Raw genomic sequence first — 17,049 nt, 5'->3', positions numbered from 1 at the left:
ACCCTAGTCACAATGCCGTGTCCAGCGCTTCCTTGAACCCGACGTAACGCGAGTGGCTCCGTGCCCACTCTGCCATAAGCAATTAGGCATGCATCGTCCATGCGCCCTCCCCTCGGGCTTCGCTTTTGCAGTCTATATAAGAATTCGACACCGATTCCTTGTCATCTGTGTGTCTGTGACTGCAGTGCTGTGTTGTGTACCGGGCAAACAAACAAGCCAAGGTAGTAACTATATTAAGGAGCCGTCGCTTAGTTTAGCGGAAAAAAGTGTTTAACGGTTTTATTATTTAGGAAACAAACCCTATGGCTACTAGTAAAATATTTGATCATGTATAGTTTATACATCAGTTTATATATCAATATTTATTATAAATTGATGTCAGTACTATAACCAGGGTCGCTGTGATAGCTATCTTCATGGGTCATTGCATCAGAAGACGACGTCGACCTCGTGTTTGTTTGTCGTAGTAGTTTTCGTGTAGGTTACCTAGCTTAATATAGGTATCGGTGAGACGCTGGTACATTTGTATTGGTGCTGATAGAAAATGTTTCCTCGCGCCACCCGCAACCGGATCGCCAAGGAGATGGCTAGGAAATGTTCAACGAAAACCAAATAGAAATGTCTCAATTTCCGGAGGTATGCTTCCTTGCAGCGTTCTTTTTATCTGAAAGTATTTACGTTCGTTCGAACATTTTATGGATTTAAAAAATTCAATTCTGGTATCATTGGAAAACGTTTTGGTTAAAAATATTTGTGTAGCAATACTGAGATGAATATTTCAAGGATGTTACAAGCTAATAAGAGCGCTTGGGTAAAAAATATATATAATAGGAGTTCTAAGTTACGCGGTTAAAAGATAAATTTTACAAAAGATTTGGAAAAGTTAGCATGGTTCGGTACAATTTTTATTCATCAAAGAAGTGTAACAATTAAGTAAACTGATATCTAATTAATAGTAAAATAAGGTATTCAGGATAAAGTTTCATTATTATAATAATTAGCTACATAGGTACGTAAGTCTTGTCGACTTTGATATATGTATTTAAGATTGTCATGCATGATATTGAACGTGCTTGAAATAGTAAATATTCGTAAGATGATAAGTATTCGTCAGAATTTGCCGCCTGTAAATTGTGTAAGAGCATGTCGGGCCATGCTTAGTGTAGGGTTCTGTTGTATGTTGTTACCTGTCTTACACAACTTGTTGTGGATGCTATGAGAATAACATGCAAAACTGTCCTTTTACTAACAAGGGACAACTTTTTGTACGTTTTCGTAGTTATGCGTAGTAGTGATACATGTATCATAATCTTACACGAAATATTACGCAATTATATTTGTTTAATCGAAGAAGTATAATGTATTTAATGAGAGTTTTTTCACGCATCCAGTTAATATGCGTGGTTAAGTCAGCGTTACATTGCAATGATTTATAACTCAAGATAGGTTATAGGCGTTCCAAAATTGAAGCGCTCACCTTGTGACAAATTGGACAAGTTGCCTTTAGTCGCTGATGGACAAGCGAGAAATGTGCACGTGCTAACGAGCTCCCGTACACCAAAAGAGGAAGAGACGACCTTATGTTTAAGAACGAGTGTGACAAAGATAGATGGAATGAGAAAATTAATCAAAAATGACAGATTTCTTCGTAGGCACAGAAATATATATGGAAGTATTTTTTGTGTTCCTCAAGTATGAGTATAACCTATCTATGGTTATATAATATCATTGTTACATTGTAGTAGGTTATTAGTTAACGCCAAACATAACAATCAGACGTAACCTAATCGCAGAAATCGCTTCAATGGATCAGCCGTAACCAGGGCTGCCTATCTATTCGTGCTTTAAAAGTCTCGCCTTTATCTCTTATTGTCTATCTATAGGTATCTTGTTCGCACAAAATATACAATATAGGTACCTACATACGAGGAGAAAATTTAAAGATTTTGAATAGAAAAAAAATACATTTTTCAAATTGTCAACAATCTTCTAAATACAAAATTACATACTAGTAGTTTTTAAACTCTTCGCCAGGCGTCGGCAACTTATGTTTTGCCAGCCCTAGCCGTAATGGCCATTAAACGTATTTCCAGAAATCCGATAAATGCAGCCGACCACGATCATCGGTTTTCCGTACAAAGTATCCGACGCTATTATGTACGTGTTGCCATAACAAAGGTTTTGTGTGTTGAACTGTTTACCTATACGACAACGGTTTCACTCACTTGAATTTTTAGTCTAGCCTGAGGATGGACCCCCGAAGGGCCCGAAACATGTCGCCAATAGCGACTAAAAATTCAAGTGATTCAAGTTGTCGTATAAACAGTTTAAAATATGTTTCACGAAAGTTTAATATCGATGATTTTGTGTGTTGACTTCAAACAAACCATCAACACATTGACACTTTAATATAAGTAATGAAAGTAGTGAATGTTTTCCTAAATCTTAGGTGATATTTGTAACTTACGCTTTTGCTCTAAAGACGATTACAAAAAATGGCTAAACTTTCCGTGTCCCCAGCGTGATCATCGGAATACTTCAGCAAATATTTCGTTTTAAAAAATAATTCATTCTTAATTAAATTAGCAATACATATGTACTTACCTTGCAAAGAGCAAATGAAAATGTAGAAACTTCCCAACTTAAATTTATTCTTATTGATATTGCATTGCATTGGCAAAGGAGAGGCTCTCATAATTATACCTGCAATATGCAGTCAAAATGTACACACAATTTTGCAGAAAGCTGTTCTATTTTTACGTAGGTACGAGTATAATGAACATCTCTTTGTCTAATAAAGAAATAATACAATGCGATCTAATATATACTTATATTTATAGTTCTAATGGAATCTCTAAATACACCTACTTGTAACATAAATCAAAGTCCACCATCTGCCTCGCGTTGTCCCGGCATTTTGCCACGGCTCATGGGAGCCGGGCAAATAAAAAAAAAGAAGTCTGGTCAAAGTCTAAATTTATGCATAAGTAACTACTTACCTAAAGCGTTCTTTGCACGACTAAGTTACAACACCTTTGTGTGGTTTGTGTGGTTCCAGAAACCAGAGAAATGCAGTCGTCCACGATCATCGTTCTCGCGTGCCTGGTGGCGGTAGTGGTGGCGGGGGCCCACTACGAGCGATACCCGGCAGTGGAGGCGCTCCAAGAACCCGAACAGGCCCATGAGGCTCTTTACGACACCCCCGAGCTCGAAAGGAGCCACAGGGCCAAGAGGGGCCTTCTACTCTTGAAGAAAAAATTGCTGCTTGGTATGAAATTAAATCGCTAAATGTAACATCTCCGTACACGTAGTGTTTGTTGTGTTCCTGTTAGTGAGTCAGAAAAGGTTGCTGAGCTGCTAAGCATGCGGTGTGATGACGGTGAGACCTTGTAGAATCTTTAGTGGCCAACACCGAACATATGAAAAAAAAAATGAATTACAAGAACTCATAGGTCAACGTGACCGTGTACAACATAATTATATATTTGCTTCAATTGTGAGGTTATGAATAAATAAAAAATTGGCATATATTTTTACTTTGGGTAAATAATAAATAAAAAGTTTGGCTGTATTTGTAAAAAATAACATAGATGAATTTCTCTTGACGATTATTTTTCATATTGACATAAGTAGGTAGGGTTGGATAGGTAGGTTATAAGGACGAAGGTACGACTAATTAAATGTACCTAATACTTACGTAATTAATTCTCAGAGCTAGGCTTTGACTAGATCTGTAATCTAATAATAAACCAAAGAAACATCAGATAATTTAGGGCACACATGACAATATCTCAGTGTAAATTACTTAATTCAAGGTTACTAAGTTCCAATCTGCTAAATCCGTATTGACCTATAATCTTAAGGCAAATATCGTTGCCGAGTATGTTTACACTCTTCGAATATGTACCTACTCGTAATAGCTGTTCCACATATAAATATATAAATATTGTCCTTGTCAATGGATAGAGGTAGAGACATTATTAATTGGTATCAAATGCTATTTCGCAAATTTACCTTGCCTTGTGTCATCGGTCATCACTATTACTAGATATAACATCTAACGTAACATCAAGGTAAAATCCGGTAAAAGAACAATTTGTGTATGGGTCAATGCCGTTTAGCACATCTCAGTGTATGTATTTGGTTTACAACGTAATGTTTGTGTGGGAACCCATTGTCACTTAGCGTTTATTCATTTTCCAATACGTACGTCCGGAAAATTCCTTTCAATAGTTTAATCATAGGTTCACCCGTGAGACTGTTGACTGCAATAATAATTAAGTAATAATCAAATTGTTGAGTACCTAGATATTTAATTTAGCTGTCATATGGATACCTGTTGTTTTAAAGTGTTTATTACTATTTTTCTTACCAAATTTTAATTATAGTACCTAACAAAATTTGAATATGATATACATATTTTTATACTTGTTAAAATAAAATAAAAAAACATATAGCAACGAAATATTTAAGGTGACTCATACACGTACGTACAGTTAGTAGCAGTATCTCTTAACAATAAAGTCGGGTTCAGATAATTTTGAATACCTAACTTGCTCGCTTAATAGCTAGGTAGGTACTGCAGTTAGCTATCTATAAAAAAGGGAACACGTTTATGTAAATTGTTGATTATTTTTTTACCGTCATTATTAAAATAGAGCATTCCACCATCACTACTTGTTTACATTTATTTTATTTGCATCACCTAGCCCAAATTCAAGTCTTCCTTTGCTCTAATACGATTTACTTTTACGACTGTTTCACATTAGCGCCTGTCATCTCACCAGTTAAGCGAATTTTAGCGTCAGTGGCGTTGTCTGCTTTTATTTTAGATTTCAATCTTATTGTGATGTTGCGATCTTTCAGGTGCCCTTGGGCTGAAAGCGGCTAAGATCGGCGCGGTCGGCGCGGGAGTTGCCGGCGCCATCGCGCTCAAGAGCAAGCACAAGTCAGTACCGACCACCGTCAAGGTCGTCAGCGCTGCTCAACACGGCCATTCGTATTCGTATAACAGGTGATTGGTCCTAACAAGCATCGCTAGCGCCTAATACAATAACAACTCATCCGGAAGAGGGGTTCTACTTTGTTTTTTGACAGCTCGTCTTTTGATATTACTCACGACTCACCGTATACCAACTTCTGGTAGACTATTACAAAAGCGTTTTTATCGTTGACTGTCTACTTCACTCAGTCCAAGTATTCCCTAAAATACCCACGACGGTGTTAAAAGGCTAAGTGGGATTTAGTTATGTAAATTAGAATCTAATTAGGTATATACCGTAAAATGGGGTGAGTAGGGTTCGCGGGGAGAAGTTGGGTTATGAATGGGGAGAGAGGGGATGAAAGGGGGGTGAGATGGAATTTTAAGGCTACTGCTACAACAATAATGTATTCCAATTTAAAATGGAGCTATAGTAATACTCATAATAAAAAAAAAACGATCCAACAATCTTCCAAAATCACCTTTGTATGAAATCACATCTCACCCCAATTACGAGGGACTAAGGGGTGAGGTGGGATTTCCTGTTTATCGTGAAAGTTATGAAATGGACTACCCAAAATAAAATAAAAACTAAAATACAAACGTCCACATTCAGTTTGCATATGTAAAAATAAAATGTTATCGAGGTTTGAATGTCAGTTTTGCCCCTACTCACCCCATTTTACGGTACCAACATGTTTAACTATTGTTATTCAAAAATGGAAGGCTAAATTCTTTTGAACAGAAGAACATAACTGTTTGCCGTCAATATCTTAATTCAGTTTTCAAATTAGCTTCATCACCAAAATCATCATTGCTTCAAGCGTTGTCTCGAAATAATTCCACGGCTCTCGCTTGGGGCTCCCTAAGTTTGGAGCCTGGGATTACTGGATAATTTGGCATATATGAGTGTATTATCATCGCGAGCTGTCATAAGATAAGTCGAATTTACTTCCAGGCTTCACATATTTTACTTTGAATATCACAGTTCATCATGACTTGACGATATATAACAAACATGTCCTTAGATAATTTTGCGCTGTCATTCATAGCTTTAAGCAATTATCATTTCATGCTTCGAACTTTATAAAAAATGTTAATCCAAATGAGAACGAGTTTGATAAAAAAGTATTTGATGGAATTCTAAGTTAGTTATAAATTTAATTGTTTGCTCTACGTTTGTAATGTAAATTATGCGACAGAATTATCATAATATATGTCAAAGTAAAACTAGCAAATTGTAGACGATAGCTTGAAAAACATATTATATGTTCTAATAAAACCGCGGTAAACTATGAAAATAGATCGTCCATAGAAAATAATGTGCAATAAAGTGCGCACACACATTTACTAATAAAACATAAAAAAATATATGTACCTACACGCTAATTCTGAGATCATTAAACCCTCTGCACCTCCAACAATGTAAGTACATACGCGAACCTAACAGAATTACTAGAAATATGATAGGATTTATAGGTAAGAAGCACTTATTTAGCTCACGACTACCGCTCCATACTCGTACGATCACAAAACAAACACATACATAACGACCGTATACTCAGATATTCTACTAATATATAACAAGTATTTAATATGATTAGTACTACTCTTTACTTACCATAAAATTAAGGAGTTGAATAATTAGAATTCATTGTATTAAATAGCTAATACATTTTCCAGCCATGCTCCCTCATATGACGTAGAAGTACATAGGTGAGTGCAGTGCCAAAGTGCCTTATTTTATCCACGTAGTTAGCCCTCTGAGCTTAATGCACTTACCCTGTGAACACCTGCATGAACGCTAATACGATTTTTAAAATTGGTTTAACGTTCGCATCCGCCGCCGTCTGACTGTCGAAGAGATTATGTACTAATTTGAACCCTATATCTCTTTGCACGGTTTGCGTCTCGTTATACTCTTCTAAGCACTTCTGGTAACTGTAGGTGTTAACAAGTTGTTAATGAGGTATTCGCCTAAATGACTGCAGTAAAGTCAGTAAACTCTAGTTTGAGAATTTAAGGTAAAATAATGGGGAATTACGGTTGCAACGTGCAGTTAAAAGGGAATCTACAAAAATATAAGCCTTTGTTTTTGTTATTTAAATTTAAAAGTCCTTGACTGATGCAACATCGAGATCTACCTTGTATTGAGGATGACTCAGTTTATGTATATTTTTATACATGCATTTCATCTCATGTCTTTGACCTATGCTAGAGACTATAATGAAGTAATTGTTACATTGAATGTCATGCAAATTTTGTAACCATTACCGTCGTCGGAGGCGGTTATTATCTTCAAAGGTGTAAGAGGCCGACGGTATTTAAAAAATACATTAATAATTTAAGTAGGTACCTACCTATAGGTTTCACACGGTGTGTTATCTTTTAAAGGTAAATCTTAGATATTACTGGTGAAATGCTTCTGATAATCTTGTTTGATATTAAGCGAGTCGAGTTTACCATAGTTCCCATAGAAGTTATAAGGTATAAAGTTTTAATGGTAATCATGAATGGAATGAGCACTCTAAGATTACTTATTTCTCAATGGTATTGGTTAAAAATGACACCTGATCAAGTAAAATATACCAGCTTTTCTGTATAGCAGTCACTATAGCACTATCAAAGAGAATTTGAAATAGAGGCGGATTGTCTAAGTAAACTATGTAGCCACGGTAAATTTGTGTTGTGGTTGTGGCGCCATCGCTCGAAAAGTTTGCACCATACCTTTGGCCTACTGTTGAGTATATGGCGTTAATTTCAATATATACAAATTAACACATATCAATGAAAGAATAAGGATCAAAGTCAAATGGCGTTCTAATAATTTTAATCTTCTGTCAAAAGATGGCAGTAAATGTACTGTGGCTACATAATTTACCATGACAGTAACTCTCTATACCTTCTATTCTCTTTGGCACTACCTTGCATCTTTCCCGTCTTATATTATATGTCGGCGCGATACCGATGTATCGGCGATCATTAATTAATTTACTGCTTCTGGCTTATTCATGACTACTCTAATGTGTGCGTTTCGTGACGTAACATTGATAAAAATTATAAGTTTATTTTAGTCTTAAGATAAAATTAGAAAGATGATATCATTTCTTTTCTGGAAGCTTATGTCAGTGTTTAGTGTGAAATATGCTGTTTATTATCTTGGCTCCAGGCGAGTCCGAGCCGAGCCTAGCCTAGTCTGGGCCGCGCATTTCTCCAGGATGAATAAATATATTTGTTTTTACATTTTATTATCTACAAGAACTCAAGAACGGACAGTTATTACTTATTACCAAGGTTACCAAAAATCCTTGTATCTTGGAGAAGTTATTACCAAACTAAACCCGAATTCTTTATAAATTAAGGAGTAAACTATATCCCTCTTTCTTCAGGGCTACTTCTAGAGTTAGCCTGAGGCCAGGCAGGCCAACCTATCTATTTTAAATGGTAGTAGGTCATCTAAGCATTTATCCCGGTTGCATTGCATCCCTAGCTACAGTAGCTACTTCTTCGAAACACAGAGTCTAGAAAAATAAAACTCATTCTTTAAAAATATTTTAATTCTACATTAAGTCATACATAAGCCTCATTCCATCAATTTAACATGTATATAAATATCTGCTTGATAAATATCACCCTAATGTTCGCGGGAGTTGGGTAAAAATGCAAAAATTAAGAGAAATTAATTACAAGTCGTTTACAATGCCCGTACGTGACTCTCATAGGAGTAAATGTAAAAATATATGTTTTATTTAAATATGTCGTCTAACGCAAGGGCATTGGAGTATTTGTTTCATTTGTAAAGTCGACCGGTTTCTATTGAATGCCCATTATACATTAATATTATATCATGAGGTGATATATGAATATTTAGCAACCCAGCTTACAGCTGGCAGTTTCGATCAGGTAAAACCCAATTTTATAGCTTGATAGTGGTATAAAAGAATGCGGATTCCAACATGTTAATAAATAAAATACCTATATCCAAACCTATTAAAGAAACGTCACTGAAGTTTGGGCTTCCCAGTTCAATATGAGGGTTCAGAAAGGGGTTATTTTAAGTACTTTAATCATAAAATCCATTATTGTTTTTTTTTCGATTAATAGTGTAGATACTCGTATTCAAATCACTAATATTGTAGCCAAATAAATGTTGAACGATGTTTTTCTTTTATTACCCAGCTACATTTTATTTTATATGATTAAATCCGTTTTCTGTAGGGCTAAGATGGCCGGCTCTTTATCATTTGTCACCATGGCTGTCACGTTCTAACAAATATGTAAGTGCGAAAGTGACGCATAGCATGACAGGTGATAAAAATGCGACCATGATAGCTGGTCTGGTTACAGATTTTCTATCCTATTGTATGTGTTTTTATAATAAATATCTGGGAGACAAAGCTTTGCTCGGAAAACATACAAAAACTCGAAAATGTGCGTTTTCCCAGAGACCAAACCTAACTAGATCGATTTTTCGCCCCCAAAAACCCCCATATAGCAAATTTCATCGAAATCGTTAGAGCCGTTCCTGAGATCCCCGAAATATATATACATATAAATAAATATATATATATATAAATAAATAAATATGCAAGAATTGCTCGTTTAAAGGTATTAGATAGATAGATAGATTTAACACTACCGTTTGTTTTTGTTTCGCAGCTGGTCTGGTTAGTCGCGCAGTGCGAGTTTTCTGATGTCGCCTCAAGCGTACTTCAGGAAAACGAGAAGAGCATCACTTAAGTATTTGCTAAGATTGTGTACATCTTGTTTTCTTGGTGGGAAAATGAGTAAATATTTCAATGAGTATTAAGTTTTGTCGCGGATTTGTAGCAGTGCTCTAAAGTTGAACCGTGGTTGTATCATAAGCGATGTAACGAAAATTCGGTAAAATTTAGTTTTCTTGCTCATTGTATTGTACAATTCATTGTTGTGAGAAAGTATCGTTGAAATGTTGTTTCTGCCATATTATCTGAAAATAAGTTTTAAATTTTGTACGCTGGTCGAACAGACTGACACGAACTTATCACCAGGCTATAAATTGTTTGTAATTAGATAGAATTTTGGGCGTTTTCTATAATATTTATAGTAAAACGCTGAGCTTCTAGTAATTTAGTGTTACAATTTGTTTGTATAAATAATTACAATATATTTGTTGGTTTTATTATTTACCTAGATATATGAAGCACCTTAGCAATAAAATATAAACGTATAAAAGGAAAAAAAAACTAACATATAAGTACATTTTTTTTAAATAAGACCTCGAAAGACTTCATAAATCATAAGCCACTATACAGCATGTTTTTATTAAATTACGTTAACTTCGGCTTATGGCTACTTACTTATGGAAACTAACTTGAATGGTTAATTTTCGTTTTTTTTATACAATATAATTAAATGCTGGATATACAGTGTGTAAGTCTAATACGGGCAATAAATTAAACCAGATATAGAATTTACCCGTCTTATCATTAATTAAAATGTTTTTTTAAGTTACACTTAATTATGACCCCGTGATTAATTTTTTCCACATGTACCGAGCAGCAATGTACTGCAAACATTAAGAAACAGAAGATGACATGACATTACTAGATACGAGCTTTTTATAGTAACTGCCAACAAGCGTTGACAGTTACTTTAAAAAGCTCGTATCCCGTAACTTATGTGGTGTATTACATTGCGGGCCGAATTATTTTGTATGGTTAAAATTTTCAATGCATTTCTAAGTAAAATCTATCTCAATATACTTTTTAGGTCCTATGCTAACCACCGTTTAAATATTCGCCCGTATTGGATTTACACACTGTATAGCGTTGTTAATACAGACAATATACATATTTTACCCAACCAAGCAATTCAAAACTATGAGTATGACATATCAATGACATTTCGAACATCAATCGTGATAGTACTTGCGTTTAAAATGTACGAACTCGTACTAAACGTAAACGCTAATCAATATGTAAACAGGCCCGAAGAAAAGTGTAGGTACACACAGGGCCGGATTAAGCATGTCGGGGCCCCTAGGCAGTGCAATGCTCGGGGCCCGCTTAGGCCCTTACAGTCAATTCTGAATACATAATGTTCAGTTTTTCAGTACAGGGAAGTAAGTTTGTGGTTTTAATTTCAACCATCAGGTGTCGGTTGAACCGATCCGAACATGCCGAGCGATGTCTTTTTCGCTCTTATTGCTTGGACATAAAGCTTTTTTCTATCAGTTTTTGCAGATTCCTTTTTGCGTCAAGTGTGGGGAGAGCCCTTTTTTTCTCAATAGGTAGTTAAATATTGTGCGAGGCTGGACAGCGATTGTCCGACCATAAGACCATACGCCGAGCCACATGATTAAAATTAACGTAATAATACCATAGGTTTAAATGACAATTCATTCACCAGGTAAGCTAGCATGTAGGTACAGGGTCAACCAGAAAAGCAGCAAAAAAACGCGAGCGCAGCGAGCGCGAAATTTTTTGTGAAAAAAATGTAAAAACGTGTTAAAAAGGCCGGGCCGGGCCTAAAAATCCGAAGTTCCCCAGTGAGCCGAGCTTTCATGCGAGGTCAAAGCCGTGGTTCAGGATAAGCTCAGCTAGAGCACAGACGCCAACTAATGTCCATTGTATTAAAAAGCGAGATGGCAGGCCGAGCTTGGCGCAGCGAGGACAAAGGCTAAGCTGAAGAAGAGATTTGGAAGACAAACCAAAAATGGAGGTAAAAAGTGAGGCTGAAGGTCGAGCTCAGCAATCTCCACATTACTGAACAAGCCCGAAGCGTACTTATAACCAGCAAGGTGAGCTTTCATGCGAGGCAAAAGGCCAAGCTTCTGAAATCAATGTTTATATTTGTTAAAAAGCGACGCCGAAGGTCGAACTGTAAGAAAGCAGCGCTCTGAGGGCCTACCGCGAACCACGTTCGAAGTGTTACCCCCCTGTCACACTTACGTACGAATTTACAAGTGCGACAGAAAGGCAACACGTCGAACGTGGTTCGCGGTAGGCGCTCTGACACGAACCAATCGTCAAATGTTACTCGACAATAATATGTGTTAAGCAAGAGTTACTCGGAGGGCCGAAGTTCCATTGATGAGGTATTAGGCCCTCGGGAGCCTGAAAATCGAGCTCGATATTACAGACTTTAAATCTATAGAATAACTTAATTTATATAATCATCTAATGATTGTGTATCTGAGAAACTGATATTGGACATTAGGTATAAATATTTAGGTACCATAAAAACAATATTTATGAATTTTGGCCATATGAAACAAATATTGTTTTTGGCGCGCGCGGGACCGCCGGGGCCCCCTAGCCGAGGCGGGGCCCATAGGCAGTTGCCTACTCTGACTTAGGGTTAATCCGGCCCTGGGTACACACTCGTAAAGGCTTTATCAGATAATTGATTGAATTGAGAAATCAACATAATTTAAGCTCAAGAAATAAAATAAATATACTGGGTCAACCAAATCTTGTCAGTAGAAAAAGGCGGCAAATTTGAAAAAGTAGGCGCGAAGGGATATCGTCCCATAGAAAAATTTTTTTACTGACAAGATTTGGTTGACCATCTATATCTTATAATTTTTGGGCAGCGTCATATGCAAGAGTCGACAAATTTAATGTAATTGAACTTCACCAAATAGAGTAAGCTTGAAACACATATTAAGTATACGTCGAACTTGAAGGAAGTCCTTTCCCCTTGGTAAGTTCTAACACTTCTAACGCGACCGGAGTGTGCCTTCTACTTATTATAAAATATTAGATTTTCGTGAATTGCAGAAATTTATAAACTCCAATGCAATTCAACCGTCTATAACTTAAGTTAACAACTTAATATCTCGTCAGTTAACTTAAGTGTAAATTCAAATTCAATTAGATGTCCATATCATCGTTTGTAGACAGGTTTAAATGATGACGTTGATTTCTTCTAACAAATTATGTGATATTATATATGAACCTGTGTGCATTCACTTTTAACGATCTTGTATGAATATAAAACAAAGCAAGTCTTAGTATCTTCAATCTACTTTGTCATAAATAATTGTCCTCCTTGTCCAACTTTAATCTTTTATTTATGATGTCAGTTCCAACATTGAACAAAACAACAGAAATATGTATATACATAAGTAGTAAGTTTAACCGATATAGATAAATACTTATATTACACAGGGTCAACATCTCTTTTGTTATTATATTAGACCCAGACAAAAAATAATATTTCATCAATCCTGAAAATATTTTGACCTTTAACATAAAATAGGTTCTAACAAATACTCTTTATTGCACAACATTAAATACATCATATAATGAAAGCCATAATAATAAATTTAAGCAAGTTTTGATCTCGCTACTTGTGACGTTCTGTATTATTTTTTAACAGAAATAATAGTTGCGTTAAATGCTCTGAAAATAGAAGGTACAAAATGCTAGTCAAAATGAAATACTCGCACAGTACCGTTTCGAAGCACCAACAAGTTTGAAAAGAGTCGTGTAATCTTGGGAAGCACTCACTGAAATGCCTCAGGGGTTACCTCGTAGTAGTTTAGCGAAAGAGTTTTTTCTTACATCTGTTGACTTCGACCCTAGCCACGAATAGCAAAGCACTAGGTATTTGCTAGTATATTCGACAAAAAGTGCAAAAGTGCAAGTGCAAGCAGCAGGACCGTTGGACTTCTTGCTTCCTTACAACTTCCTTACAATTGCAGAAAATGCTAACATAGGTAGATCTTTGAGATGACTTAAGAAATTAAGCTTCGAAATAAATTAAATTAAAAATGGAAAAACCCACCAACAACACCCAACCCACCCAAGACAGTGAATTTTGCCACTTTTAATTTATTTCGAAGCTTAATAGCATCGTTCGCAGACGTTTCTGCTTAATACAAAATTAATTTAGTATGGGATAGCGCATCATTACTGATGAATTTCCAATATGATTTGGAACTCTGGTAGCCGTTTTAGAAGTGTAGTACTCTTACGGTAGATGTCGCTATGAGCCTCTCTAGGGCTCATGTATGGTGGAAATATTCACTGAATTGGGTACGTTCTTGGTAGCTCAGATGGAAGAGCACTGTACTAGTGATCCAGTGGTCGTGGGTTGGGTTCAAGTCCCACCCAAGACAGTGAATTTTTCCACTTTTAATTTATTTCGAAGCTTAATAGCATCGTTCGCAGACGTTTCTGCTTAATAAAAAATTGACTTAAGAAATTATTTTATGTTTTGATACTGATATAAGATATAAGAGGCTATAGAGCGCGTCTAATGTTTTAATGTACATGTATTTATAATTTTGTTTTCTATTGGTCGGCTTGGATCGTGGTTAAATATACATCCTATCCTACCTAAATCATAAATGTGAAAGAATGCCAAGTTCGTTAATAAAAGAAGATTTATTGAGAAAACCTTATTGCTAAGTTTACGTGTACTTTTACATATTACGTATCTTGTTACGTACGCCTGAAGTAGGAATATAATCCCTCATCTCAGGAAAAATAAAAACAAATAAACCACACCCAGCAAATAAGACCACAACGCAAAACACATTCAAGATTTCGAAAATGTCCATTTGAATTTTATTTTATGTATACTTAATTTTGTATAAAATCTCGTGTCGATCTATTTGAAATAGCTACAGTTGATAATGTTGCCTACATACAGGTGATGATATCACCGGGACGAGAAAAGTTATATTAAGTAATTCACATTATCTTGTGAAATTACATATATATTGGCAAGTTATCGTACTTATCATAATTAGAACATTAAGTACCTATTGAAACATTGTCAGGCTTACTCCGTGTAAACAGAGGTTGCCTTTTAGGATTCCCTAGTTAACAAGGAATCCTCATAATTTCGCAATATCTGTCTGTCTCACTATCCGTCCTTAATTTGCCAAAGGTAAATTGTGTAATATTACCACTGGTAAAATAAAAGGTATCTTACATCGACGATGAATTTTTATTTGGCTTCGAATCCTTAGGTGTAGTCCCGAACTGAGTAGGCACTTTATAGACTAACATACATATAATTTTATAAACTTAAAAACTAAACACAATTTTAGCGACAGAACGGCTCCGTTGACTTTGAAGTAATAGGGATCTTCAGAAACTATTTTCATCATATTGAACTTACTTCTAGAAAACCTCACATATATAAGTACCTAAACCGATAGCGTTTACAGGGGTCGACTTATATCTATACCTACGCTGAAATTTAATATTATACATATACCGATATTGTCAAAAATAACAACTTAACAAAAAATAAGTGGCCACCTATAAAATTATAAAGTGTAAGTGAGTGTCTCATAAATCGTATAAAAACAGATAAGTACGTCAAACATCTTATGATACGATCGTTTTCATTGATCAAGTATGATGCTCTCGTCATCGGTTTTTAATCAGTGAAAAGGGCATCTACCCAATAAGGTAAGTGGCAATTTATCGTCTCGCTTGATGGAATGCGGAAGTTTTTGTCCAATTTTACCGAATCGGCCCTTGCGACGAGACCCGCGCAAGTGGTCGCGACATTGACTAAACCTGCTGTCTACCCATCCGCCTCGCTGTGACAGGTCATTCACTTTATTGCTTGTGAGGTGAGAATAGGATCCACTGGCATGTTGCGAGGTATAATCCGATTTTTTAAATGAGTATAAACTCTACATGGCGACTAAATGGCAAGTACCTACCTAATTTGACAAAAAATTGCACAAATATGTTCTGAAACTGCATCTATACAATATTTTTACACCAATTAATAAAGCCCCTCAGTGAGCCTCCTAAGTACTCAACACACACAACAACAACAATAATAACTTTTTGTACGAAATACGCAGTTAAATATGACAAAATATGGTAAGTATTGTGATATCTTCCGCTACGCTAGCTACAAAGTATGGCATTGTCACAAGCTGTCAAAAATATCGAAAAAATCTCTTCCTAGCGATGTATCATTTATTGACACCCTGACATCCGGAGCGAGACGTTATACGTAAGTACTTATCACCCTCATTACTTTTCCGGGGTTCAATCTCACAGGCATTTTTATGATATATTCTCGAGGTTTTATTTTTGATCGTATTGAATGATAATTTTATATCAACGAGTATACAATTTCGAATGACAAATGTATTTTGAAGTGCTTTACCTGAGTGATTTATGTTTTGAATTTCTGAGTGAGTTGGACTTCTATAGTTTTTGGGTAAACAAAATATAATTAGAGTTAGATGGCCTTGGTTTTGCATAAATAAATAGGATATTTATATTTCTAAGTGATGATTACAGTATTAAAATCTGTTTACCTATGTGGTGCCATGAGCAAATTTAGTATGCCTACCTCGTCACGAGGCATACGTGAAAAGGAAATTACGGCGCGTGTCTCGCCATATTTTTCCCGTGTCATGGTGACACTGGTCAAATCAACGCGAGAATTATTAGGTAGGTACAGTCGCCATCAGACATATCGGAGCGGCCGAGGTTATCAAACATATCTAAACACGCATTCTATATAAGTTATATAACGCATTGAAAATAGAGGCTTGTTCAGATATGTGTGAGCGCCTTGGCCGCTCCGATATACCTATTTGATGGTGACAGTACACGTTTTAATAGGAATAAGGAACAACTTATCATTATATGTATTTATTTAGCTTTATTTATTAGCTTTAAATGTATTTATGAATTACATAACATATGTACGTACCTACTTTCCTTCTTACATTTAATTTAAATAAACTTTATACATATTAGGTAAATTATGCTTGTTACTTATTGCCCTGTAGACTTGAAATGCAATAATTAGAAGTAAGAATAAAAACAAACCTATGACTACGAGTGATGCTAAAATGAGACCAATTTGACATTCATTCGTAAGTTTTAATCGGCCTCCTGCTCGCTACTTATGAGCATTAATGTTTTAATATAAAATAAATAGATAATGTACTCTTTTATCTGTAAACCTAAAAAAAGCGTTTTTAGGAAAACACAATTGACTAAAGAATGATGACTACGTAGTGTAGTATTGACTAAAGACAATAAGTGGTATTTCACATAATATCATAAAAATAGTAATTATTTGACTCTTCG

The 17,049-nt window shown here is 35.6% G+C and overlaps 1 protein-coding gene across 4 annotated transcripts; it reads left to right on the top strand.

Annotated features, from left to right (window-relative positions):
• Positions 1-57: 57 nt before the first annotated feature.
• Positions 58-10,129, top strand: LOC134647604 (uncharacterized). 4 transcript variants are annotated; one of them, XM_063501961.1, is made up of 5 exons: positions 58-221; positions 3,059-3,268; positions 4,867-4,948; positions 6,665-6,697; positions 9,641-10,129. In XM_063501961.1, the coding sequence occupies exons 1-5, from the start codon at positions 89-91 to the stop codon at positions 9,651-9,653; spliced, it is 471 nt and encodes a 156-aa protein (XP_063358031.1). In that variant the 5' UTR covers positions 58-88; the 3' UTR covers positions 9,654-10,129. The 4 variants fall into 4 exon arrangements, with proteins under 4 accessions (XP_063358031.1, XP_063358029.1, XP_063358030.1 ...); XM_063501959.1 differs by having other exon boundaries at positions 59-221; positions 4,867-5,014; XM_063501960.1 differs by lacking the exon at positions 6,665-6,697 and having other exon boundaries at positions 63-221; positions 4,867-5,014.
• Positions 10,130-17,049: the final 6,920 nt, after the last annotated feature.

This window comes from Cydia amplana, chromosome 4 (assembly GCF_948474715.1).
Source record: "Cydia amplana chromosome 4, ilCydAmpl1.1, whole genome shotgun sequence".
NCBI classification, from domain to species: Eukaryota; Metazoa; Arthropoda; class Insecta; order Lepidoptera; family Tortricidae; genus Cydia; species Cydia amplana.
Note: the sequence above shows the minus strand (reverse complement) of the source record. Positions and strands in the feature narration are given on the sequence as shown.